The 25,198-nt window shown below is 49.4% G+C and overlaps 1 protein-coding gene across 1 annotated transcript in view; it reads left to right on the top strand.

The window, feature by feature from the left end:
* LOC138453414 (probable ATP-dependent RNA helicase DDX53) overlaps nucleotides 1-25,198 on the top strand; it is a 2,019,656-nt gene that overhangs the window by 1,893,694 nt on the left and 100,764 nt on the right. Inside the window, exon 16 of the mRNA XM_069606246.1 lies at nucleotides 3,683-3,819. Within this exon, the coding sequence (XP_069462347.1) occupies nucleotides 3,683-3,796 (114 nt within the window). The 3' untranslated portion in view covers nucleotides 3,797-3,819. The remainder of the gene's footprint in view (nucleotides 1-3,682; nucleotides 3,820-25,198) is intronic.

Consider the following 25,198-nt stretch of genomic DNA (forward strand, 5'->3'; position numbering starts at 1 on the left):
ATAAAAGGAGGGCTCCGGCAGCTATTCATCAGCTAATCATTAGCCAAGACCCCTGCAAAGAAGAGCAGCCCACTGTTGACCTGAAGACCACCTCTTCAGCTGACCAGCATCGACTCCAGTGCTGTTCCAGTGAAGCCCTGCTCCTCTGCCTGATCTCAAGAAGGCCCTCATCAGTGCGTTGAACCCTGGACCAGTGGAAACAACCAGTCTCAAACCCTGCTCGAGGATCTGCTTCTTCTGAGCCTTCGTAAGTGTTCCTGGATCCACTGGTAGACTGACCAGCTTTCTACTGGGATACCCCACTGCAGCAGTCACCATTCCAAGTACATGTTGAAACTTGGAGGATCTTCAGCATATAGAATAGTACGCCTGCTCCTGCCTTCTTGCGTGAGCGGAAGCTGTGCTGGGCCTCTTCCTGTGTTTGTCCCCTGAAGATCGCCTGTTGCCGCCTGACTGTGGTAACTTCCGTTGCAACACTTTCAACCACGTGAGGTATCCTGAGGGGGCCTGTCCTGCAGAAGTCTTTATCCTTCCTCCTTTGAGTGTTCTACAGGAAGCTGTCCGAAACAGATTCCTTTGAACCGTGACCGACAGAAGCTAAACCTGGGTGCCGAAAGTGACCTCTGCACCTGCGACCCCTGGGCCTACCTCGACGGGACCAAGCACAGACGATTGTGTCCCCAATGGATTCCAGAACACAAGCAGTGGTCTTTGGATGAATCAGAGTCAGGGGGTTAAGTTAACCTACCTATTTCTGTCCCCACCTTTCCTCCATTGGATTATAAGGGGGTAAAGTCCTATCCCTAAATCATTCTTTCCTGGCTTTGGTCGATGGAGGCCAGCTGAATGATCACTTCCTAGGAATATCTGAAGGACTGGGATTGATAGATTCTACTCTACTGAACATTTTTGACTCTTATTAATCACAGGCATTGCAAATCTCTTTATAAATCTACTTGAAAAGTTTCTACTTTGGAACTGGTTAATTGTGGGCACAGGGCCCCAAAACTACTTTTAGAGCTAGGGAAGCTGTTTTATGATTATTCGGAAGTGTTCCTTCTAGTTCTAAAGCATACCAGTATGTGCCTGTGTTACCATAGTCATTGAAACAAAACTATTCTATTTCCCTAATGGTGAATGTTTTTATAAGGTTTTGTGTGACCATGTTTGACTAAAGATTTAACTTGCTTAGTGGGTAATCTAAAAGCCTAATAAATAATTGCATTTGTATACTGTCCTGTCAAAATGGAATTATAGGTGTTGCTCTGCGGACTCCTTGTAGCCCTAGACCACTCACACACCCTTCCTGAGACTAAGCCATAAGCCTTGCTGCTCTGCTACCTTGCCTTGAGTGGGTTTAGCTAACCTCTGTGTCTTCCCTTTTCACCATAATAGGTTGGCCTCCCAAAATCACCACACACCCAAAACCCTGCAGGCTGATTTTGGAAGTCCATTTGAACAGGAGGCACCTATTTCAATTAATCATTGTTGTTCTTGTGGCACCCCTGAATAGGATCCACCTAGGAAATCTCAGGTCTTTACGTTTGGGCCCTCACAACCTACCAGTCAGCTTCTAGAGAAGTAGGGGTTACTGATCTCTAGTGACAGTCATGGGAAAGTTACACACCTGGTCTAGGGAGGGCACAGCGCACAGGAGATGAGTTAGAGGAGACATCCCTTGGTGAACCTCTTTTTTCAAGGCTTTCAATAAAATCGGTTGAACTGTCTTAGAGAGCGGTGTGTTCTTGTGGCCATCTATGACAATTACACTAGCATGCAAAATTACTAATCTGCCCTAAAATGTTGTCCCTTAATATAATGCATAGATTTATTCACTGTAATGTATTGTAACATTACATATCACAACTCAAATTTAAAACTTACACAGCAAAAACGTTCCCCAATAATAAAATGCATTGATTCATGCACTGCAATGTACTTTTAAGCGCTGCAGCTGAAAGTTGCCCTACACCATGAAAACGCCACAGAATGGAAACATCAAGCCAGAGCTGACACAATAAATTAACATTAAGATGGTCAGGAATGACCTTTTACTTCAAGATGGGACTTGTGAAATGCTTTTATAGCTGAGATGAAAAGGGGCACTTTGAATCATGCCGCAGTGATTTTGTATGGATTGTAAGTCTTGTTATATTCCACATTAGAATACAGCACAGCAATTGAAAATCTTCAATGTTTGAAGCCGCATTGAAGCAAAGAAATCTCTTAAAAGCAATATTTGAGAAATACCTCTCCAGTGTACACAGTTGCACTAGCTTCTACAAAGCGTTTGACACTCTAACCAAGTCTTAATATCATACTCTTTCTACATCACGGAGCAGCTGACTGACACTAGGGTCCCCCCCCTGTACTGTGTCAAGAGCTCTGGTAGCTAAAGTCTTCTGTAGCCAGGTTTTATAAAGCCAATTAGCTTGAAAAAGTCAATGTTCGGCAAAAAGGAGAGTTTTTATGGGCCTCCCAGGAGTTTCTTTGATTATATCCCTATATCCCTATAAAGACTAGGGTGTTGCACATTTACACGCTGGAGACCCAGGAACATGAGATGTGGGCGGATCACACTGGATTCTGCGGTAGAGATCCTGCTTTGTTTCAGAATGATCTCACCCTCTTTGGGTGGTGCTATCAGGATTATCTGTTATGTCCTCCTCTTCTGAGAGTAAGAACTCCCCTTCCTCCTCACCTGATGGATTAGATGATCTGTCCGCTTCCTTCCTTCTTCGAGAAATCTCTCCCTTGAAGATAGTCTGCCTCGGGAGGAAGCCACTGTGTCCCAATATGTATCGGCGATCCAGAGACCTCCTTCCCAAAGCAGTCAGAAGGAAACGTTGTGGGGGAAAAAGCCTCTGGCAGAAAAAACCCCCAATGAAAGGATGACTCTGGTGATCGGATCGCTGGGCAGCGAGGAGTGGGTTAAGGTCCAGCCCGTGACTCTGTAAAAATGAAATCTTATCGTAGCCAGGTGGGAAAGGGATCCTCGAAGGAAGATAAACACAGAGCTCTGCGGACGGAGGAAGTAACTGAAGGAGGACTACCCAGGGAAACCGTAGAAAGGTAAGTAAGCCTGAAGGTAAGAAATATAGAAAAAAGTAGGCAGAGAATATAATAACCAGGGAAGGGATGACAAGAAGTAGACAAGTAGCCGGAGCTACGGAACGGAGGAGGAGGCAGGAGGAAGTGATGGGCAAACAACCAAGAAAGGAAATAAAAGGAGCGCAAGCAACAAAGGAGGAAATCCGTACGTTGCAACGCGTCGAGTACCGACTGACTAAATGGCACTCGGCGGCAGCCATTTTGTAGCGAAACACTACACCGCTGAGTACGTTTGAACAGAAGAACGCGATGGCACGTTCTAATGGAGGCTACGTTTCCATCTCCTCCATAAGCACCAACTACCCAAATTCGTGACAGGTGTATTTTATTGTGTTCAGAGGTTTTTGGAGTACACTTTTCTTTGCCTGACTCTGTCGTGTATTTTATTCTTTTGATATATGTATCTGACAAACTTAATGAACATTGCACATGTTTGTTTGAAGTCAGATTGAAGGTATAGGTAGACTATTTACTAAATGTTGAATATAGAAAGGGGAATAGAATACATTTTTGATAACTGCCTTTGATGTTCCTCCGTTTTGTAAGTGTTTTCTAATACTGTTTTCACCAGGATGTTCCTGAAGAACTTTCTTTGATGGCAGAAAGGTATGAGCAAAATAAAATCAAGCGAGAGAGTGAGCGTGAGCTGACAAGACCACGCGGCCGATGGAGAAAAGATTTTTAATACTTTCGGTTATAATGAGAAGTGTAAGTACATTATTTTTGCATACATCAATATTAATTTTATAGTTGCATGCCTCTGCAAAGTGCGATATTCAATACAAATTCGACATAACATTGTTATACATGCAACGTGACAGAGTAATGTGTAAATTCATTTGCTCATTCTACTCAATTATCGTACAGAGCATGAGTGTGGCTTCTTTGCGTGACTTTAATAAAACAGTCACCACTGTGTCTTCTAGGTGCAACAGGACCAATAAAAGGATTGGATTTGTACCTGTTTGATTTTGTGGGCGGCCTTATTCAGTGGTTTTTCTTGCCTTGTTGCACAATACTTAAAATGTGCTCTTCATGTCAGCAACCAAATCTACTGTTGATTGATATGTGGATAATGGGGCCTTTTGAGCCCTATACCTCTAACATTAATAGTGAAAAACAACTTCAAGAAAACCAAGGAAAGTTAAGTGTTCCCTCAATGTTATTAAAATAATTGCATCAGTCTCTTATCTAATTAACAACTGCTTAGCCTGGAACAATGGTTAGGATGACAGTTTCTCATATCCTTCTCATTAGCCTCTCTTCAGGGGATCCAGAGTTAGGGAAGAATTCCTTTGAGACACCACTTGACACTGTCGGGCACCACTTGACTATGCCGGTCAAGTGGCACAGTGAGTAGAGCGCTCGCTTTGGCATCAGTGCAGAGCTTGCTAACGCAGGTTTGAATCACGGCAGGGCCAAACTCAGCCTTTCATCCTTCCGAGGTCTATAAATGAGCACCACACACCGTGGGTAATAATAAGCAGCGCTCAGATACCTGAGGGTTTGTAGCGCTATATAAATGCCAAATTAATCAAGTTCCCCATCACCTTGGCATCGATTGCTGTACTTGTTCGTCAGGACATACAAAATGATTTCTCAGCCTCTTTATTCCTCTCTAGTAGCCGTAGTATCAAACACAGAATTGAGACTCTCATCTTTGCAATCTGGTTTGGATCAGAGACTTTCTCCATTAGTCTCCTGTCTCAACTCAGGATTCTTAATAGGCTTTCCAATCCGCCTTCTTGGGTTGATAGAGTTTGAGGATTACAGGGTGTCAGAGAAACTGAGCGCCATTCAAATTGTTTGTGTAGTAGCAAATGAGACCGTTTTATTGCTTTGAAAGACAATATACAGAGCTACATGTTTACCAGACTAATCCTACAACATCCTGACCCACCCAATCGCCACCTTTTATAGGTTATGACCCTGTGATCGAATTGAAACTTAGAAGAGCCTTTTATCAATAGTCTATTGTGTAGTTCTCTAAGGATTGGAGGCCTGACTCATCCTTCCTGCATTTCCCAGAATGTTCTGAAAGTCAATCATTGATGCAGATGGTTTCACTATGCTGATCTGTCAAGGATCCTTCTCGAAACCTTCAATCCAAATGAGTCGCCAATTTTCCTACTGACAGATACCAGCTTAAATCTTTAATTTAAATGTCTGTCCCATGTGACGCCTCGAACACCTCAAAATTGCAGCATCATCAGCTTCCACATTTCACTCTGAATCACTTTCGAAATGTGTGTAACGAAAAACATTGAACACCCTTAGTAAACCAATGGTATATTAATTTCTCCTATAATATCTGAGAAAAAAAAAGCAATGTTAGAGAGCCCATTCTAAGTATTAGTCTCAGAAGAAATAACTGAACTGCATGAGATCACATGATCACGAAAAATAAAAGTATAGGTTAATATCTGTGTTCCCCTTTTATGCTTTATGTACAACACATATGTAAGTTATTCCTGGCTCTGTTATAATGTTAAGGGTTTCGTGGGTGCCGGGCCAAAGCACTGAACTTAATGAATCCCCTCAATACAATCTAGGTTTCAGTCTCTTTCTCTGCAGCATTCATATTTACTTACAGCGGTCATCACAGTGTTACAAGTGAAATATCGTACTCTTTGCTGTCACTTTAGGCCTGGTATACATACTCACAATCCCATTCTTAGCACAGTGTCTACAATGGCAAACAATTAAACCTGCTAAAAGAACTGTTAAGAGTATGCCTGCTGAGGGGAAAGTTGTATCCTTAGAATTTTCAGTCACTAAGCATATCGCATCTGAAGTAGGGTGAACTGGTATGAAACCTGGAATACTCCTTTCTCATAGAACAATGTTTCTAGACTATGCAATTGCTTCTCTGCATCAATCATCCTTTGAGTTTCAGGTAATACCACTAGGAGGTTTGCAAATCTGTTTGGCAATACAATACCGTTGATAAATTCACTGGCATCTCATACTTTAAATTTACTGACCTTTCCATTGGCCAGAAAATGTTATAGGTTGTGGTGCTGGTTGTGGTGCTAGTTGTGAGCTGGCAATGATATCTAGTCAATTCATCTAAACCCATTCCATCGAATGCTATACCATCGAATGATAAGCATCGAAAAGCATTTCAGTCGAAATGCCTTTCCATTGACTATAATTCAATGGTATCATCGAAACGGGTTACGGGTGAGGGTTAGGGGTTAGGGCTAGATTAAGGGTTAAATTAGGGTTAAGGCTAGGGTTAGGGTTGGCGCTATGGTTAGATTAAGGGTTACATTAGGGCTAGTGTTAGGGTTAGATTAAGGGTTACGTTAGGGTTAAGGTTGGGGGAGGTGGGGGTTTGCAGGGGGGGGGAACAAAATTTCAGCACTGGACAGCTCCATGTGAAGTTTTAACGTTACAAAAAAATGCATTGAAATGCTGTCTTTTACATGTAAAAGTGCATTTCCTTTGAAACCAGTCCATTTATATTTTTGATGGACTGGTTTTGATGGAAAAGCACTTTTACATGTAATAGCCTGTCGATGCATTGGTAAACAATGCTTTGGTTGCGATGCTGTGGCATTTCGATGCTACAATTTCGATGAAATGACTAGGAATCCGGGGAATGTATGTTTAAACAAGACTATAATTTGCCGCAAATAATTCAATCCCATGTATAGAAGTCGCTGATGCCCAACCCTCCTCACAAATTATATTTCCTACCAACATTAAATGAGCTATGTCTAATTTCTTCGTACAATGCAGATGCCGGGCGTGGGGAGGGGAGGGAGGAGAGGCAATGATAACCAATTTCTTCCTCAACCAATCCAGACATCTTGAGTTATCTCTGGCGCACTGCAAGAATCAAGCCGGCTGTCCCGTAACTTGCACTTGCCAGACATTACAATGTGTTAGCGAGAATTCTCCAGAATGGCTAATTTCCCTTACTTACTGAGTCCCTCAGCAACTTTGCTGGATTTCTAGGATTTATTTTTTTTCACCTGGAAAGAGTGTGAGCTTTTTTTCTCACTCTTACATGTGTTTTGCTGTGTGTTTTACATTTTTGTGTTCATAGACTGTGGAGCCTCACCTACTCCATAGGCATCATCTTTTTACTGTGTGTCACACAACACCTTTAGAGCAGTGACACAGGATTGTCTTTTTCAAACTTCCCACTTTAAACTCCATTTTCTGGGACTGACTATTGTCTCCCAGAACTTGTGAAGTTGCCATTGACTTTATTAGTCTTTTTAAATGCACAGACCCAGTACAAACTATCTTTCATAGAGTACTCGAAAGGGTTAATAGTTGTCCCTTTTTGTCTGTTTCTCATGGAACACTATTTTGTTCCCCTTTCTTTAAGATTTGGCTGCTGGCAGTGATATCTACCATATTTTTCCTACTGCGGTCTATGAAAATAGCCTTGGTAATGTTTTAGGCTAAGTTGGTAGCCTCAAACTTAAACCCGCTGGACCCCATTTATTTGTATTTGGTTCTGGCTGAGTTTATTCGCCATTTCTTTTTGTGAAGGTCGTTCTCGTGTTTTACTCTGCACGCCAAACCAGGTTTGGTTCCTTTGTTCGCCGTCCTTTGACGGGCTTCTGCACAGAAGCCCTCCTTAGGCGCCTGAAAGTCTAGGTAGACAGGATGTGAGGGAGGGGTTTTAGGCCCCCTGCACAGGGTCTGCTTGGAGACCCAGGTCGCACTCTTGTTTTATTGGCTAGGTGACTGTCCTGCCAGGACAGCCACCCTGCTGTGTGATTGACAGCTTTGCTGTGTAAATGGGGGAAAACTGTTTAAAAAGCAGGTTTCTGGGACTTGGAAGGCAGAGTCGCCACTGGATCGAGAGAACCGAAGAGAAGCTGAAGGAAGAGGACTGCTGCAACTACTGAACCTCCCGGTGAAGCCCTGCTGCGTGTCTGAATCTCCTACACTTCGATGACAGAGAAGATCTGCAAGGAATCTTCTTCTCTTGAGCTGGTGGGACCAACCAGTTCGCCAAACACCAAGCAAGGCCTCCCTCCCCTGGTCGAATTTGCTGTGCAACACTGCAGTGAACCGGATAGCCAGGAGGACCGGACCCTGTTAGGGTTTTAAGGAGCGCACCTTTTATTTGTTGCTTTGCTCTGCTGCTGGTTTCTTCCCTGGGCAGTGCAGGACCCTCCAGTCTTCCTTCTTCGAGTCAGTCCGACAGTCGCTTCAGGAAACGTGAGCCTGCAGGATCTGCCAGGAACTTCTGCCTCAGCTACAGCATTCTTCTTCTTCTAAGGTACTGTTCAAACCCGGTTGTTCATTCCGTCCGACCGCAGTGAGTGTTATAAATCTTTCGCCAATCCGAGGACTTGTCCTTCTCTACTCTTTTAAGTAACTTTTCTTCCGACCAACTTCGTTTCGCACTCTTTGCAAAGACTTAACCGCGAACTACTCTGAACTGTGTGATCCTCTGCAAAGACTCTGAACCATTAGCATTGGGCCTATTGATTTGAATCCTCATTTTAGTAATCCTTTTCTAGATTGCCCTGCCTACTTACTTGTTGGTGCTGTTTAATTTTGAATAACCTTGTCTTTCCCTCCCTTTTTTCAATTACTAGAGTGCCATTTTGCTCACACTTCATTTTGAGCTCCACTTGTCCAGAATTCATTCGGTGTGGTGTGGTGTAGTGTATTAAGATTGTGATTTTCTGCTGCTTTACCTAGTGAACTGTTTTACAAATGATAGTGTAAATAAATGTATATTCTTTTGCTCAGAAACCTTGAGTCAGTGTTTTTTTGAACCACAGTAATTACTGTCCTTTGTATAACTTCTGATACTGCTCACTTTACTCTTATGGTAAGTCTGGCTCCTCAGCCATCGCTACCACTTTACTGTGTAGTGCAGGCTTGTACCAAAGGTGAATTTGTACTGTCACTTGTAGTCTTAATTGTGTGTGGTGTTCCCAAAGGGCACTGCATATGATTCTGCCTAACACAATGCACCACCCAGTCCCTGATGCACACCTCCCAAGTTCCAGGCAGTATCTGGCTTGTTGGGAGACATATACATTTGATGGGCCCCCACTCTTAGGAGCCAGCCCCAATTGGTATATTTTCAGAGCCTTCTTCACAACCACAGTTCCTCAGAAATTCCAGACTTCTCAATGAGCTCTTCTGGCCAGGCCTGATTATATGCATCTTTGGGAAATGTTGAATAATCGCTTGCAAAGGTTCAAGACTTCTTGTCTAAGCAAGTCCCACGCAAATGCTTCTCCTGCCAAGGTGACATTCCAAATGAGGTTTGCCAGCAGCTCCTTGGTCACTGTCCTCCAAGCAGACATTACTCAGTTCATCAATGTTTGCATCTGCGTTTCATATGTGCTGCGATGATGAGTCCAGTTGGCCTTTTTTCAGTGTTATTCATGTTTTCATAACACAAACGCATGTTCCCCATCGGGGAACGTCCCAATACAACTGAACATAGTTCCAAAACATAACTTCACAACACCCGCCTGCACCCGGATCTCCCCCCACCCCCATCCATCCCCTCACTCCCTGGTATGAATGAATATGAGCCTCGCTGTCCGGGTAAATTCTCAAATGTCTGATACAGTGGGACCTTGAACAGGATGGTGTCAACCCCACAAAAGGGGATCTCTCCCCTTTCACTAATGATTGCCTCACCTTTGACGATCTCACACTTTCTCACCATCTCCAACCCTCCCATTGCCCCCCCCCCACACCCAAGGTCCAGCCTCACCCTTATAACACCCTAACATTCTATTCCCCGTTTCCTGCCTTCCTGAATGCTGCGCAATCAAGGTGACAAATATCTGGCACAGAATTCACTCCATTCCGTCTCAAAACCCATACCCCTCCCATGGATGGTTCTGTAATTCTTTGCTTCACATAAATGTTCTTGGCCGTGGCAACCCATTCTACTTTCCTCGGCAAAGCCACCCTCTTCCAATGCATGGACAAGCATGCTCTTCCTGCCAGCAATAGGCAATGCACCAGGTGTGTCACGCCAGAGTATTCTTAGTCAACTTTTTCAAAGCCAAAGAGAGCCAGCATTGCTGCCCGCCCACGGGAGATCACACTCGCTCACAGTCCCACCACATATGCCAATAATCAGCCCTCATTCCGCAGCCATGCCAGCATAATGGGCTCACTCCCACAAACATTTTGGACAGCTGCATCGGGTCATACTGCCATCGATGTAATAACTTAATCGCATGAAGCTTGTATTGGCATGCGATCGATGCCTTGAGCGCCCTACCGCACATTGTTTGGCACAACGCTCCATCCAGCTCCGTGTCCAGGTCTTTCCCATTGGTTCCACAATTTTTCAGTACTCCCCTTCCCCACTTCAACTAGCACCCCATACAACCGAGAGATCAGCCCCTTAATTTCTGTCTGGGAATCCAAGTTTTTCTCCAGTTGGGTGAGATCTCGTGATATGGTTTCTTTCCAAGACCGATTGCCCCTTTTAGTTGTAAATCTGAGAATATAGACCTCTTCTCTATCCACAATGTTTCCCCTAATTCCCCAATGGAGATAAATCACCCATTCCTCCACCGTTGACCAATTCTTGCTAAGCTTGCTTCAAACCAGCTCAAACCTTTCAGAGTTTGGGGTGAGCTCTTACTCCCGGGGCCCACAAATGGCTCAACGTGGAGCGCCAGGTTGTTCAGGCCCTGTCTTCCAGATCTTCCAAATTACCCTATTATCGGATGTTCCCTTATCCATCTTAGGATTTGGTCCCTCAGTAACCACAACCATTCTCCTACTGTCACCGGTCTAAGCCGATAGTTATCCAATCCAACCCAATGGCGATCCCTTTGCTCTCTCAAATGTGGAACTAAGACCCAGAGCTGGGTATCCTTGTGATATGACAGATCGGGAAACCCATCCCTGCCTTCTCCTTGGATAGCACCAAGATATCATAGGCCACTCTGGCCTTTTTTGCTTGCCACAAAAACCTCAAAAGTAGTCTCTTCATGTCTCGAAACATACAGTTCCGGAATTTCGATGGGGAGCATCTGAAAGAGTTATGATAGTCTCGGCAGTAAGTTCAATTTTATTGCATGAAGACGTCCCATCCCCAAAATCGTGAGCTTATCCCACTTAATCATATCCACAAACAACTTAGGCAGCAGGTGGGATAGTTTGCCTCATATAATTCCTGTACATCCCTTGTGATCATGACCCCCAGTTACTACAATTGGTCCTTTCTAACCTCCATCCCCAGTCACTTCAGTTCTTCCACCTCTCCCTCTGCGTCGAAGCGGAATAGTATGGATTTACTCTTATTAATTGTAAACCCTGAGACGTCACTATACTGTTCAATTAGTTCCACCGCCGCTCGGACCGACCGTAGAGGGTTCTTCAGGTGTAGCAGCAGGTCATTTGCGTACAATCCCAACTTGTATTCTACCTCCCCAACTCTGATACCTTCCACCCGAGGATCATTGCGCATTGCGGGACTAATCAGTCCCCTCCACGTTGCTTTAGCCGCGTACCACACAGTGTACTGGTCCACCTCCTCTGTATAATTGACTACAAAAAATTCCCTGATCGCCCCTTCAAGTTCTTCCCTAAATACTAGGTCTCTCCAGAGCGACTCATTACATCTCCACAGGGAACAACTGGTATTCAGACCCTTATATGCAAACTCCAGTGAGACCATATCATGCTCTAACCAACTAATCGGGTAAATCTCTGATCACCTAGCACTACCGAGCAGGTCCCTTGTTGTACATAATCTATTCGAGGGGATTGGGTCCTCCAACGTATTCCATATCTATGACAGTAATCACCACAGCTGTGCTGCTTCGGAAAATATTTTGATACACCGATACACCGCCCTCGAGGACCTCCTTCGACAGCCGACGTCACTGGAAGTTATAAGTAGGTCGCACGAAGCCCGTAGCCTCAGTTCCATTTTTTCCGCAAACGTGTTCGCTTCGGAGATCTCGGCGTGCCTCGACTCTTCGGAGTTTGTTCTTTCGGTTCTTCGAACCTGTTCACAAAGTTTTTGAGATGTCTTCCTCTTCTTCCACCCCGCATCCGGGCTTCAAGAAATGCGGGGACTGATGGTCCAAGATGTCGGTGACAGACTCGCACGACGCCTGCCTCTGGTGCCTCTGGGAGGCCCACGACACGGATGATTGTGTCGACTGCCAGTCGCTTACGTCCAAAGCCTTGCGGGAGCACAAGAAGAAACTGTCGGTCGGTAAGGTGTCCAAGCCCCGGAAGTCTAGGTCCACCAGGCTTTCGACGGACGATTCGAGGGGCGACTCTCCGCATCGTCGTCGTATGTCTAGGGGGTCTTGTCCTGGAGTGGGTCCTGCCACTCCTCTGCCTCTTCGAGGCACTCCCGGAAGCGCTGTCATCGGTCGCCTTCCCCGTCCGAGGACTCCGTCGTCGGCGGGTAGTTTATCCCACCAAGCATGCGACTCTGGAGGAATGTGCTTCCTTCGGTAAGAAAATGCTGGCGATTCTTGAATCGCAGGGCACCAGTCCGTCCGCGCCTCCGAGTGGGGTCGGGCGTGACCGTACTAGAGACACCGCTCGTACGCCTTCGGGCTCGGGTGGTCGGCACGATTCGCGGGAAAGGTCCCGTTCGGACAAGGGTAATCGTTCTAGTCATGTCCGTTCGAGACCGAGTGCACCTGTGATGTCTTCGAATAAGACGTCGACGCCTGTGGCGCCGAGGTCATCGAGGGACTCTCAAGGCTCCGTCTCCGAGGAAGTTGTCGACGCCATCGGCACCCAGGCTGTCGAAGGACACGCTCGGTGCTCCGCCCTCGAGGCCTGTGTCCACACCTTCGATGCTGTCGGCGCCGCGTTCGACAGCGATTCATTCTACGCCTTTCGAGGCTGTTTCGACGGTGGGGTTCCCTGGGGTACAGTGGAACCCCCTAGAAAGGCTCTGGCCAAGGCCAAGCATGGCTTTGTTCCCCATTCTGTGCCCACTTTCCACCATCTTGATTACATTTCGGAGGTGGATGAGGGCTCCGATGATGGCAAGGTTCCTGATACGGTGCCAGATGAGATTATCTCGGGACATAGTCAGATTGAGGACCTGCGTCAGTCACTGCATGACGCCAGTGGTCTGTACACCTCTCCGGAGGTGGAGTTTTGTAGGCCTGAGCCTGGCACCCATGCCGCCGACTCGTACCGGCACCTTATGTCAAGGGTCACTGAGTACTTGGGGTGGTCTGCTCCCCCAGGGGATTTTCTTCTGGATGACCTCACGGATATCCTCGACCAAGGTCCACCAACTGACCCGGTACTGCCGTTCCATATGGCTCTACAGAGGAGGGTGGCGGTGGCTTGGACTGCTCCGGAGAGTCTCCTGGCAGTGGGCAAGGTTTTGCCGCGAAAATACCACCCAGCCTGTAGCGACCCCTGCTACTTGACTAAGCATCCCACTCCGGAGTGTTTGGTGGTGCAGGCGGCTACGACCCAAGCAAAGCAGGCGTCGTATCCTACCATCCCTCCTGATAGGGACGACAAGCGTTTTGATGGTTGGGCGAAGAAAGTGTTTTCTTCAGGGGGTATGGCTCTTCAGGCTGCCAACTCCGTATGTGCCTTGTCAGGTTTCACGCACACTCTGTGGAACTGTGTTTCCTTAGCGGCTGAACATATTCCCGAAGGGGACGAACGGGATGGTTTTCTTGATATGGTCCAGGATGGTAAGGATGCCATGTGTTGGGGCCGTTCAGTCGGGTTTGGACATGGCCGATTGTGTCAGCCGGTCCATGGCGGCGAGCACCATAATACGCAGGTTTGCGTGGTTGCAGAAGTCAGGGTTTGCTCCTGATGTGCAACTCCGGCTCCTCAACATGCCCTTTGATGGTGTCCATCTTTTTGGCAGCAAGGCTGACGAGAGCCTTGAGAGGTTGCAGACCTCAAAAGCTGCAGCGAAGTCGTTGGGCACTGCAGTTCGCCAACCTCCACCTTCTCGTCCTAGGGGACAGCAATGGAGGGGAGGTTCCTTTTGTTATTATTCATCCTTTGGTAAAGCGAAAGGAGCTGCTAGTCAAAGGGGCCACCGTAGGAGTGCAAGAGGTGGAAAACAAGGTATTCGAGGTGCCAAGGCCGCTCAGGCTGTTGCCTCTTTGCCTTCAGGCAACGCCGCAGCTGCTTCAGCTCAGTCATGAGTCCATGTCCCATGGTTCGCCGGTTGGGGGAAGGCTGGCGCAGCATCTTGTCGAGCCCGTCTGTGTGCCAGGGTGGGAGCTTGCTGGCGGTGTTGGCCCGGGCGTGGGGGAAGGAGGAGAACCCTGGCCCACGACATCGGGCAGCGGTGTTGGAGCTCCCCGCTGCGGGGCACCGCCGGCTAGCACGGCCCAGAGCAGGATCCGTCGAGGAGCGGCGGCCGCGGGAGCTCGGAGGTCCCGCTCCAACCCTGTGGTGTGGTGTTCCCCTCCGCTGCTCGCGTCCTGCTCTGAACTGTCAGGACTGCGAGAGCGAGAGGGGCTGGAGGACCACCAGAGTGACGGCGGCGCCTGAGGCGGCGGCAGTGGGGAGCCCGTCCCAGTGCACCAGGAGAAGAGGAGAGCCCTGGTATATGTGAGGCGCTTCAGATCACGCTGCCCAGGACGGGTCCCTGCTCCATTACTGTGGCTGGTGAGCAAGATACCCCGCTGCCGTTGGTACAGCATTTTTCCCTTTGACTTGGACTGGCTGAGAAAGCTACTGGCATAGAATTCGAACTGCAGCAGAACTCCGTTAACGACTGCTGGGGAGTTGGGAGAGCTGTTGTGGGGGGGTTGGGGTCTCACCAGACTACAGTGTGCTCCCAAGGAAAATATAAGAGCAGGGCCGCTCCCTTCCTGCAGCGCTCCCCACCTCTAATGAACCTCATGGAGCCCCCCCCCACCCATCCGGGCTGCCGAAAACCTCAGATCCTCAGGTGAACACCGTCCTGAGGCAGCACGGTGGCAGAGCAACCAAACTCTTATATTTCAACAACAGAACTACACTGAGCCGAGGGGCACTATCCTTGAGCTAGGGCCCCCCTGGAGATCCCACGACACTCTGCGTCAATGTGAAGGGGAACGGAGTGCCTCCGTTGCCTTTTTCAGTGGCTGAGCGCACAAGACGTGGGTTGAGAACCACAAATGCACCACCCAAGTGCTCCCTTGGTCTTTGGAGTATCCTAGTGCTGGGATACCAATATGGGCAAAACGGATAAATCCCAGCAGAAGCTAACATTTGAGGCGGGGCCACGGTGAGGAATCCTGGGCTATTTAACCAGCCATCCGCCCAGACATCCACCATGGAACAAGACGACCCTGGGCGTTTCACTACCTCCGATATTAAGGAAATCCTGCTAGACCTGAAAGCAGGTATAGGTGGTCTCGACTCTAAAATGGATGCCCTGTCCACCAAAGTGGACCTTCTACATCATCGCATAGATAAACACGGCGAAAGATTAAATGCAGCTGAGCAAAGAATCTCTGACCTGGACAATGGCGCTTCATAAGAGTTACAGCGCTGGAGCGCCAGATGAAAAAGGTGGCTGCTAAAAACGAAGACTTGGAGGGGCGCAGTCGCCGGAGCAATATCAGGTTAGTTGGTGTGAGAGAACGGCACATCCCAACAAGGATGGAAGACTTTGTGGAGATGCTGTGTAAAGATATATTCGGGGAGGCTGTTTTTCCCCCCTATTCCTCGTGGAAAGGGCGCATAGAATACCGACCCCCCCCCGCCCTGTGCCAGGAGTGGTGCCTCGCCCCATTATCGCTAAGCTCATGAATTATTCTGACCGCGACACTATATTGCGCCTGGCCAGAGAGCAAGGCGATCTTCAGTACGACGGTGATAAGATTCAGATTTTCCCGGACTTCTCTGCGTCCATGTAAGTGGCACGCAGAGCCTTCGCAGGGGTGAAGCGTCGTCTACGAGATGGGCAAATAAAATATTCAGTGCTGTTTCCGGCTAAGTTACGAGTGCTCCATGAGGATAAAACACAGTTCTTCTCCTCGCCCGAAGAGGCAAGCCTTTTCCTCGACAAAATTGGCTGTTGTCCTCAGCGTGAGGATTTTAAACCGCAAAGGAGAGAAAGAAACGGGAGAAATCCCCCCCCCCCCCCCCCCATGAGGCAACACAAGCGTAAAGGACTAGTATCTAACCAAACTTTGCAAGCGTTCGCACAAGCACACATTTCTGTGGATATGCACCAGGGCCAGCGATTCTTGGCGGCACTCACGCCCCGAGCACAGCGCAAGTTACTTGTTAGATTGATGGGGGGGGGGCGGGTTTGGGTGAGTTGGGGGTTGCCTGTTGGGGAGGGAATGGGAGGGATCAGGACTCAACTTGGGGTTGTTGTGAAAGTTGTGAACTAGCTTCTTACCCGCTCACCCATAGAAAATCGCCTATTACCACCAAGACAGCGCCTCTCGTCACCAAAGTACAGTCACTGCTCATCAAGATCCGAGTTTGCCATGATAACGATGCAGCCCGTTCAAATTGATTACGTGGAATGTCAGGGGGGGGCTAGCAATCCAGCAAAAATGAGGAGGATCTCGCTCCATCTGAAATGACACAGGGTGGGCATTGCCTTTATCCAAGAAACCCACCTCACCCGCTCTACTGAAAACAAATGGGCCCCACTGGGGGGATGTCACTGTTACTACTTGTCGTTTTCCTCTTACTCCAGAGGGGTGGCGGTGCTGATCCATAAAAATTTAAACTTCAGGCTCCTTGAGGTCTCGCGGGATGCTGATGGATGATCTTTGCTGGTGCACAGTGTTCCAGCGGGCGTCCGCGTAGCCCTCGTGAACTCTTATGGCCCGAACATCGACGCAACTAACCCCTTTGACTGGATACTACAACATCTTCCAAATATTGACAATGCAACAATTATTTGGGGAGTTGACTTTAATACAGTGTTAGACCTCAGCATAGACAAATCCGGAGCAACAGTGAGTGCGCACTCTAAAGCGAGCGCCCAAATCCAAGAAATCTGCAGCACATTTGACCTGGTAGACATCTGTAGGCGAAAGCATAATACTTCTCGTGAATACACTTTCCACTCGTGGGTACATGGGACGGATTCACGCCTGGACTATCTGTTAGTATCTAAAACCAGCGAGCTGCAGTGGGGGGACTGCTTGATCTTACCTCACACCATCTGTGACCATTCCCCGGTCCTGCTGGAAATTACTCCAGCTGGCAGCGGTGGAAATAGAAGACCATGGAGGTTTAAGGCTGGTGCCCTTCAAGATTCAGTGTTCGCCCAGGAACTCCGGGAAGGAATCAATTCATTCCTGACGGTCAACCAGGAATCGGCCCCGTCATACTGCACGCTATGGGAAACGCTGAAGTGTTACACAAGGGGCATCTGTATCGCCAAAGAATACGCCATCCTGAAGACGATCAGGGGGGACCTGCAAAAAAGCGAATCCCGGCTTAAAGTCCTTGAAACTACATATGGGGGTACGGGGGACCAGTCCGCCCTAGCCCAGCTAAAAGAAGAGCTAGAGACCTTCAGGAAGAATGCAGATCGCGAGAGCAGATATCTCGCAAGAGGCCACCAAACGCGCCACTACCAAGAAGGTCAAAAACCAAGAGCCTTCCTAGCTAGGATGCTGGCCGCGGACAGGAAGCCGCCAACGTTCGACCGTATTCATGATCATCGAGGGAAAGTGGTATATATGGAACAAGAAATTGTGGAGGCCTTCCAACACTTCTACCAGGAACTATACAGTTCAAGTGGCGCAGGTGACACTGCAGCTTTCCAGGAGTATTTGGACGACACAGAGCTGTTCTGGCTATCTGATGAAATGAGAGACCACCTTAACAAACAAATTACGACAAGAAATCCTGGAGGCCATAAAGGAACTGCCGGGGGCCAAGGCACCTGGCCCGGACGGCCTGACCGGAGAATTCTATAAAGCAATGGGTGCCTCCCTTGCCCCGATCCTCCTGGGTGTTTACAACGAAGCTGTCACAGCAGGACGCCTACCCCCTACAATGAGAGAAGCTAATCTGATACTGCTGCACAAACCAGGGAAAACCACCAGAGGACTGCGCCTCGTACAGGCCAATCTCATTCATAAATCTGGACAATAAGATCCTAGCCAAGATATTAATGAAATGACTCCTTACTTTGATGCCCGGGTTGGTGCTAGGGGATCAAGCTGGTTTTGTGCCAGGCCGGAACACAACTTTCGGGATCCGGAGACTTTTTGGCGTCATTGAAGCACTGGAACCATCGGTGCAAGCAACGGCAATCCTACTCGACGCGGAGAAAGCATTTGACTCCGTTGAATGGCACTATTTCTTTGCCGTACTCTGAAGAATGGGCCTGGGAACCTACTTTCTCAAGCTAGTCTTACTTCTCTATAACAATCCGCAGACCACCATCACCCTTGGGTCGTCGAAATTGGAACCGATAGAGCTGAAAAGGGGGACTAGGCAGGGGTGCCTCCTATCGGCCCTACTATTTGCCCTTGCTAGGGAACCACTAGCTGCAAACCTCTGGAGCAAGCACATCGATAAGGGCATCTTGTTGGGACTGCACAGACTAATACTCTCTCTCTCTCTACGCCGACGATGTGGCCCTGCTACTTAGAGACCCGGCGGAAAACTTGAACCCAGTCATGGGAGAAGTGATACGATTCAGCACTTTTCCAGGGCTGAAAATAAATACCAGTAAATCAATAATATTCCCACTAATGGAGAACACCCCAGAATCTGAAAATGACTTCCATTTCCGATGGGAAACAACCAACGTACGTTATCTGGGAATTATGCTGTCCAGACACCACAACGAGCTCTTCCGTAACAATTACGGGAGAACCATGGAAGCCCTTACAGAGAAAGTAACCCGTTGGAGGAGTCTGCCTCTCACACTCTGGGGCAGGGCCTCGATTGTCAAGATGGTAATACTCCCCAAACTACTATATCTATTCGTTAATCTCCCTCTATTGTTGCCAAAAAACTTCTTTAGACAACTGTGTAGCATCGTCCTGGAACTTATCTGGGCAGGCAAACCAGCAAGGGTGGCATACTCCAGCCTCATCCAACCCATAGCAAGAGGAGGACTAGCACTTCCCGACCTGGAGCGCTACTACTGGGCGGCTCAAGCACATTTCCTGAGCCATTGGTTCGTGACACAATCGATACGGCCACACGTCCAAGTGAAGAGAGCTTTGGCCACACCTAACCTCCTAAGGGCAGTAATTGAGGGCGACTTAACTGTCCCGCCCAAAACTATGAATGTTGTACTAACGACATACGAAATCTGGAAGAAGATTGCGCATAAATGTGGCGTGACCCACAGGTACTCCCCTCTTCTTCCAGCAAAATTCATCCCAGGGCTGCCACTTACGACGGAACGGGTCTATCTCCAACTATTGGACAAGCTACAAATCGCCACGATTGATGACTGGTGCGTCGAAGATACCTTCATGTCACTCAGACAGGTCAAGGAACGTAGCACTGTCACGTCACTAGATAACTTCGTAGTACTTTAGGACTCACCATGACTTAAAATCTTTGTTCTCCACCTTCCCAGAAAAACCACCTACGTGGCAACTGCTAAACGAGATGATCCTAGCGCAGGGAGAAGGCAAATTGGTTTCATGCATCTACAAGGAACTACTGGCAGTGAGCCCTCAGTCAACAGCCCTTAAGATGAGGTGGGAGAGATCACTGGCTGGCCCCATATGCAACGAAGGTTGGTCATATGTACAGAAACAAACCCAGAAGGTAGCCTTAAATTCGAGGTTCAAACTCATATATTTTCACTTTCTGCATCAGACGTACCTCACCCCCAGCAAATTGCACCATCAACACGCGACTATTTCCTCAGCATGCGATAGATGCGGAGCTACTCTTGCAAACTTTCTGCATATAACCTGGGAGTGCCCGCGTGTCTACGGTTTCTGGGAGGAGATTCTGTCCACCTTGTCCGCAGTGGCGGGAGAGCAGATCCCAAGATGTCCACTGGTGGCGTTACTGGGATGTACGCGTGAAATTCAACCAGCAGTAAGAAGACTGGTCGGCCTGCTACTGGTGCTGGCTAGGAGGCTGGTAGCTATCACCTGGGGCAAGGGCCCGCCCCCAACCAAGAGATTGTGGTTGCAGGATGTGACATATTGTCATTACATTGAATCTAACTTAATGCTCCCCCTTCACACTAGACCACCAGATATCTGGAACCCTTATGTCAACTACTTACTCTCCCATCCGGGTTAAAGTCGAGGCACAAACAGGAAGGACAGCAGCCTGGTTGCCCCGGTGCATTTCTGATTGTGGAACAGTGAAAGTAATAATTAGAGTTGAATGGATTTCTGTTTTGATCTGAGGAGCGGGAGGTCCAAAGGTGGGCGGGGAGAAAAAGGAAGGGGGGGGGGGGATTCTTTGTAGTTGCACGTTACTAGGTCTTGTTGAAAATGACAAAAATAGAAGTTAAAAAAAAAATATGTATTGTTCTTATTGATTGACTGTGTATCCTATGTTCTGCACTTCCCCTCGCCCTAACCCCCTCGCATTTTTCCCCTTCCCTGCCTCCCCTGCACTTGCGCGATCTCAATGTCACCTGGCTTAGTAAGATCGTAGTCTGTCTTCCCTCTGTTCCCCTCCCTTGCCTCATTGCGCCTTGAAACACTTGTGTATAGGGGCGTTATAAATGCTATATCATATCACCCATGGTTAGGGTCACGCCCTTTTACCCCTAGTGTATGTTTTTGGGCAGGTGTGCTGCCTTAGAGCAGGGTATGAGGTCGTGGCAGCTACATGCTGATTTGACAGTGGCTCATGGTATCTTCCATTTTTGGAATACCCAGGCCCTGCCATAGGAATAAATGGATACCTACACAAAGGCAAGGTGGCCACTTGCCTTACCCTCCTTGTTTGTCAAAGTCCTGAGATGCCCTGGCTCTTTTCCTTTCCCCTGAATGGTTCTTGGGTGGAAGGACCATATATGGCTCTTGGGCTGCCTCCTACCAGATTGGCTGGAGCCTTCACAGGGGCTGCCTGTTGTGGGGTACACCATTTGGGTGGAGCCTACCTGCAAGAAGTGATTAGTCAATATACATTTGTGTTTGTGGGTGTCTGTTATTTCTTGTGTGACACAATGACTGAGCCAGCCCTGACTAGAACTGGAATGATTGCAGTATAGTGCACTGAAAGGCTGGGGAGTAGCCCCCAATCCACATTCTGTGTCGTGGGTGTCTGGTTTCTGGTGAATTGCCTGAATGCCTGTGAGCCTGATTGGATGCTGTCTGCATGAATGCACTTGTGTGTGATTGGCTGGCTGAGCGAATGTTAAGTGTTTAGTATAACAGGGGTGCAGAGGAGTGTTTGTGCCCTCTGAAGGCTTGGTTGCTGAGTATCACCCAGAAGAGGAGGGGGTACCCAGGCATATTGCTGCTTGACACCCGGAGCTACAAAAGTTCCATATATTTGAAGAATTTTTCAAAGGCCATCCCTGCCATGACAATTGTCCACTTGTCCATACGGGAAAAGCTCCAAAGTCGCTGCCTGCAGTGGAGTGTCTGCCGGTGGGTTTACTGCCACCATAATCCGAAGATGTCCCGAGTGCCCAACCTTGGTGAGGGTCTGCCGTCCAGGCCAGTGGTCATGTACAGGTCACCAGAAGCCATCCAAGGGTCTGAGTTGTGGCTGCAGCACTGAAGAACCGAAAGTTGGTAAACTGTGAAATCCCCAAACCAACACCTACTTCTGCCACTGCACCCATCGCCACCGAAAGTCATCCAAGGACACCAAAGGTTTTGACTTCTTCAGCCAAGCCTTGCCGAGTTCCACAGCAAGTTTCACCTTCGTGGGACATCCACAGGCGGACTAACGACCCACCAACAGAAAACACAGCGAAGACCGAAGTGCTGCCTTTCTGACCCTGCTTGTCCTCCATTCTTCGAGGGGATTGGGTCCTCCGACGTATTCCATATCTATGACAGGTAATGTCCACAGCTGTGCTGCTTCGGAAAACCTTTGGCGTCTGCGTCGATGATGTCAATGCGCCGTCCCCGAGGACCTCCTCCGACGGCCGACGTCACCCGATGTGATAAGTAGGACGCACGACGCCCATAGCCTCAGTTCCTTTTTTTCCACGACCGTGTTCGCTTCGTGAATCTCGGTACGCCTCGACTCGTTGGAGTTGCTGTTTTCTTTCTCGGTTCGTTGAACCTGTTCGGTTGGTGTGAAGACCTGTTTGTGGCGATGTCTTTTTCATCTTCGACCCCGCGTCCGGGCTTCAAGAACTGCGGGGACTGTGGGTCCATGATGTCGGTCACGGACTCGCACAACGCCTGCCTCTGATGCCTCGGGGAGGCCCACGATACGGACGGCTGTGTCAACTGCCAGTCGCTCACTGCGAAGGCCTTGCGAGAACGCAAGAAGAAACTGTCGGTAGGTCGGGTGTCTAAGCCCCGGAAGTCGAGGTCAGGGGGGCTTTCGACCGATGACTCGAGGGGTGACTTTCCACGTCGTTGTTGGAAGTCCAGTGGGTCTCCTTCCAGGAGTTGGTCTCGCCACTCCTCCGCCTCTTCTAGGCATTCCAGGAAGCGCCGGCATAGGTCACCTTCCCCGTCCTCTTCCGAGGATTCCGCCCGTCGGCAGGTCGCTTATCCCTCCATGCAAGCGACACCGGAGGAATGGGCTTCCTTCGGGCAGCAGATGCTAGCGATTCTGGAATCGCAGGGCACCGGTCCGTCTGCGCCTCCGAGTGGGGTCGGTCGGCACCGGTCAAGAAACACCGCCCGTACGCCTTCGGGCTCGGGTGGTCGGCAAGGCTCGCGGGAGAGGTCCCGCTCGGACATGGGTAGCCGTTCTCGCCATGCCCGTTCCAGGTCCCGGTCCTCGACACGCTCAAGACCGTGTGATCCTGTGCCGTCTTCGAAGAAGACGTCGACGCCTGTGGCGCCGAGGTTGTTGACAATTTCTCTTGAGATTCCGTCTTCGAGGGGGTCGTCGGCGCCCAGGTTGTCGAGGGACACGCTCGGAGCTCCGGCTTCGAGGACTGTGTCGACGCCGCAGATACTGGAGGCGTTGCAGCTGACTCGTTCGGCGCTCTCGATGCCTTTTCTGTCGACGCCGACTCGTTCGGCGCCCTCGACGCCTTTCGAGGCAATGGTGTCGGAGGGGCCTCGTGGCACGGGGTTTGCCCCTAAAAAGGCTGTGGCTAAGGTCCGGCACTGCTTTGGTCCGCAGAGGTCTTCCTCTTCCCGCCTGGAGTACATTTCAGAGGGTGATGAAGGCTCTGATGGCGGCCTGGTTCCGGTTCCGGTTCCAGATGACCTTATCTCGGGCCATAGTCAGTTTGATGACCTGAGGCAGTCACTGCATGATGCAGTGGACTGGACACCTCTCCGGAGGTGGAGTTTTGTCGGCCGGAGCCTGGCACTCATGCCGATTCGTCATATCGGCGCCTTATGTCTCGGGTTACCGAGTACTTGGGTTGGTCAGCTCCCCCAGGGGAGTTCGTTCAGGATGATCTCACAGACATCCTTGATCTCGGTCCACCCACTGACCCGGTTTTGCCTTTTCATATGGCTTTGCAGAGAAGGGTGGCGGCGGCTTGGACTGCTCCGGAGAGTCTCCCGACAGTGGGCAAGTCTTTGTCGCGAAAATACCATCCAGCCAGTAGCGATCCCTGCTACATATCTAGGCACCCCACCCCGGAGAGTTTGGTGGTGCAGGTGGCTACGGCCCCGGCAAAGCAGGCGTTGTATCCTACCATCCCTCCGGATAGGGACGACAAACGTTTTGACGGCTTGACGAAGAAAGTGTTTTCTTCTGGGGGTATGGCGCTTCAGGCGGCCAACTCCATATGTGCCTTGTCTCGTTTCACTCACACTCTGTGGAACTGTGTTGCATTAGCGGCTGATCCTATTCCCGAAGGGGACGAACGGGATGGTTTCCTTGCTATGGTTCAGGATGGCAAGGATGCCATGTGTGAGGCCGTTCAGTCGGGTTTGGACTTGGCGGATTGCGTCAGCCGGTCCATGGCGGCGAGCACCGTAATGCGCAGGTTTGCGTGGTTGAGGAAGTCTGGGTTCGCTCCTGATGTGCAGTCCCAGCTCCTCAACATGCCCTTTGACGGTGAACACCTTTTTGGCAGCAAGGCTGACTAGAGCCTTGAGAGGTTGCAGACCTCCAAAGCTGCAGCGAAGTCATTGGGCGCTGCAGTACGTCAACCTTCGCCTTTTCGTCCTAGGGGACAGCAATGGAGGGGTGGTTCCTTTCGCTATTACTCATCCTTCAGTAAAGCAAGAGGAGCTAGCAGTCAAAGAGGCCATCGTAAGGGTGCCAGAGGTGGAAACAAAGGTACTCGAGGTGCCAAGGCTGCTCGGGCAGTTGCCTCTTTGCCCTCAGGCAACGCCGCAGCCGCTACCACTCAGTCATGAGGCCAGGTCCCATGGTTCGCTGGTTGGGGGAAGGCTGGCGCAGCATCTTGTAGAGTTGCAAGCCATTACTTGGGATGTGTGGGTTCTGGAGATCATAACCCACGGCTACTGTCTTCCTTTTCGGCAGAGGCCTCGCGACAATCCACCAGGGAACCTCTTTGAAGAGTCCGGATCCGCTCCTTGTGCAGGAAGTTCAAGCCCTGCTGGAGAAAGACGCCATAGAACTGGTGCCTGTAGCGGAGAGGAACAAGGGATGGTATTCCCCTTATTTTTTGATTTCAAAGAAAGACGGGGGATTGAGACCCATCATGGACTTGCGCGGTTTGAACAAACTCCTCAGGAAGGACAAGTTCAAGATGGTGACTCTTTCTCAAGTCCTCCAGGCCCTTCAACTTCAGGACTGGTTGGTGTCCATCGACCTCAAGGATGCTTACTTCCATGTGCCGATCCATCCCAAGCACAATAAGTACCTGAGGTTCGCGGTTGGCAACTCGCACCTTCAGTCTCGGGTCCTGCCGTTCGGATTGACCTCCGCCCCAAGGGTTTTCACCAAGCTCATGGTGGTAGTGGCAGCGCATCTCAGGAAAGGGGGGATTCACGTCTACCCCTACCTGGACGACTGGTTGATCAGGGGGAGCTCTCCCGAGCAAGTCCTGGATCATCTGTCCATCACCTGCCACTCCCTTCACAGGCTGGGCTTCTCCCTCAATTTAAAGAAGTCCCATTTGACACCAACGCAGCGGCTC

Source organism: Ambystoma mexicanum, chromosome 4p (assembly GCF_040938575.1).
Source record: "Ambystoma mexicanum isolate Mex_15411 chromosome 4p, UKY_AmexF1_1, whole genome shotgun sequence".
NCBI lineage: Eukaryota > Metazoa > Chordata > Amphibia > Caudata > Ambystomatidae > Ambystoma > Ambystoma mexicanum.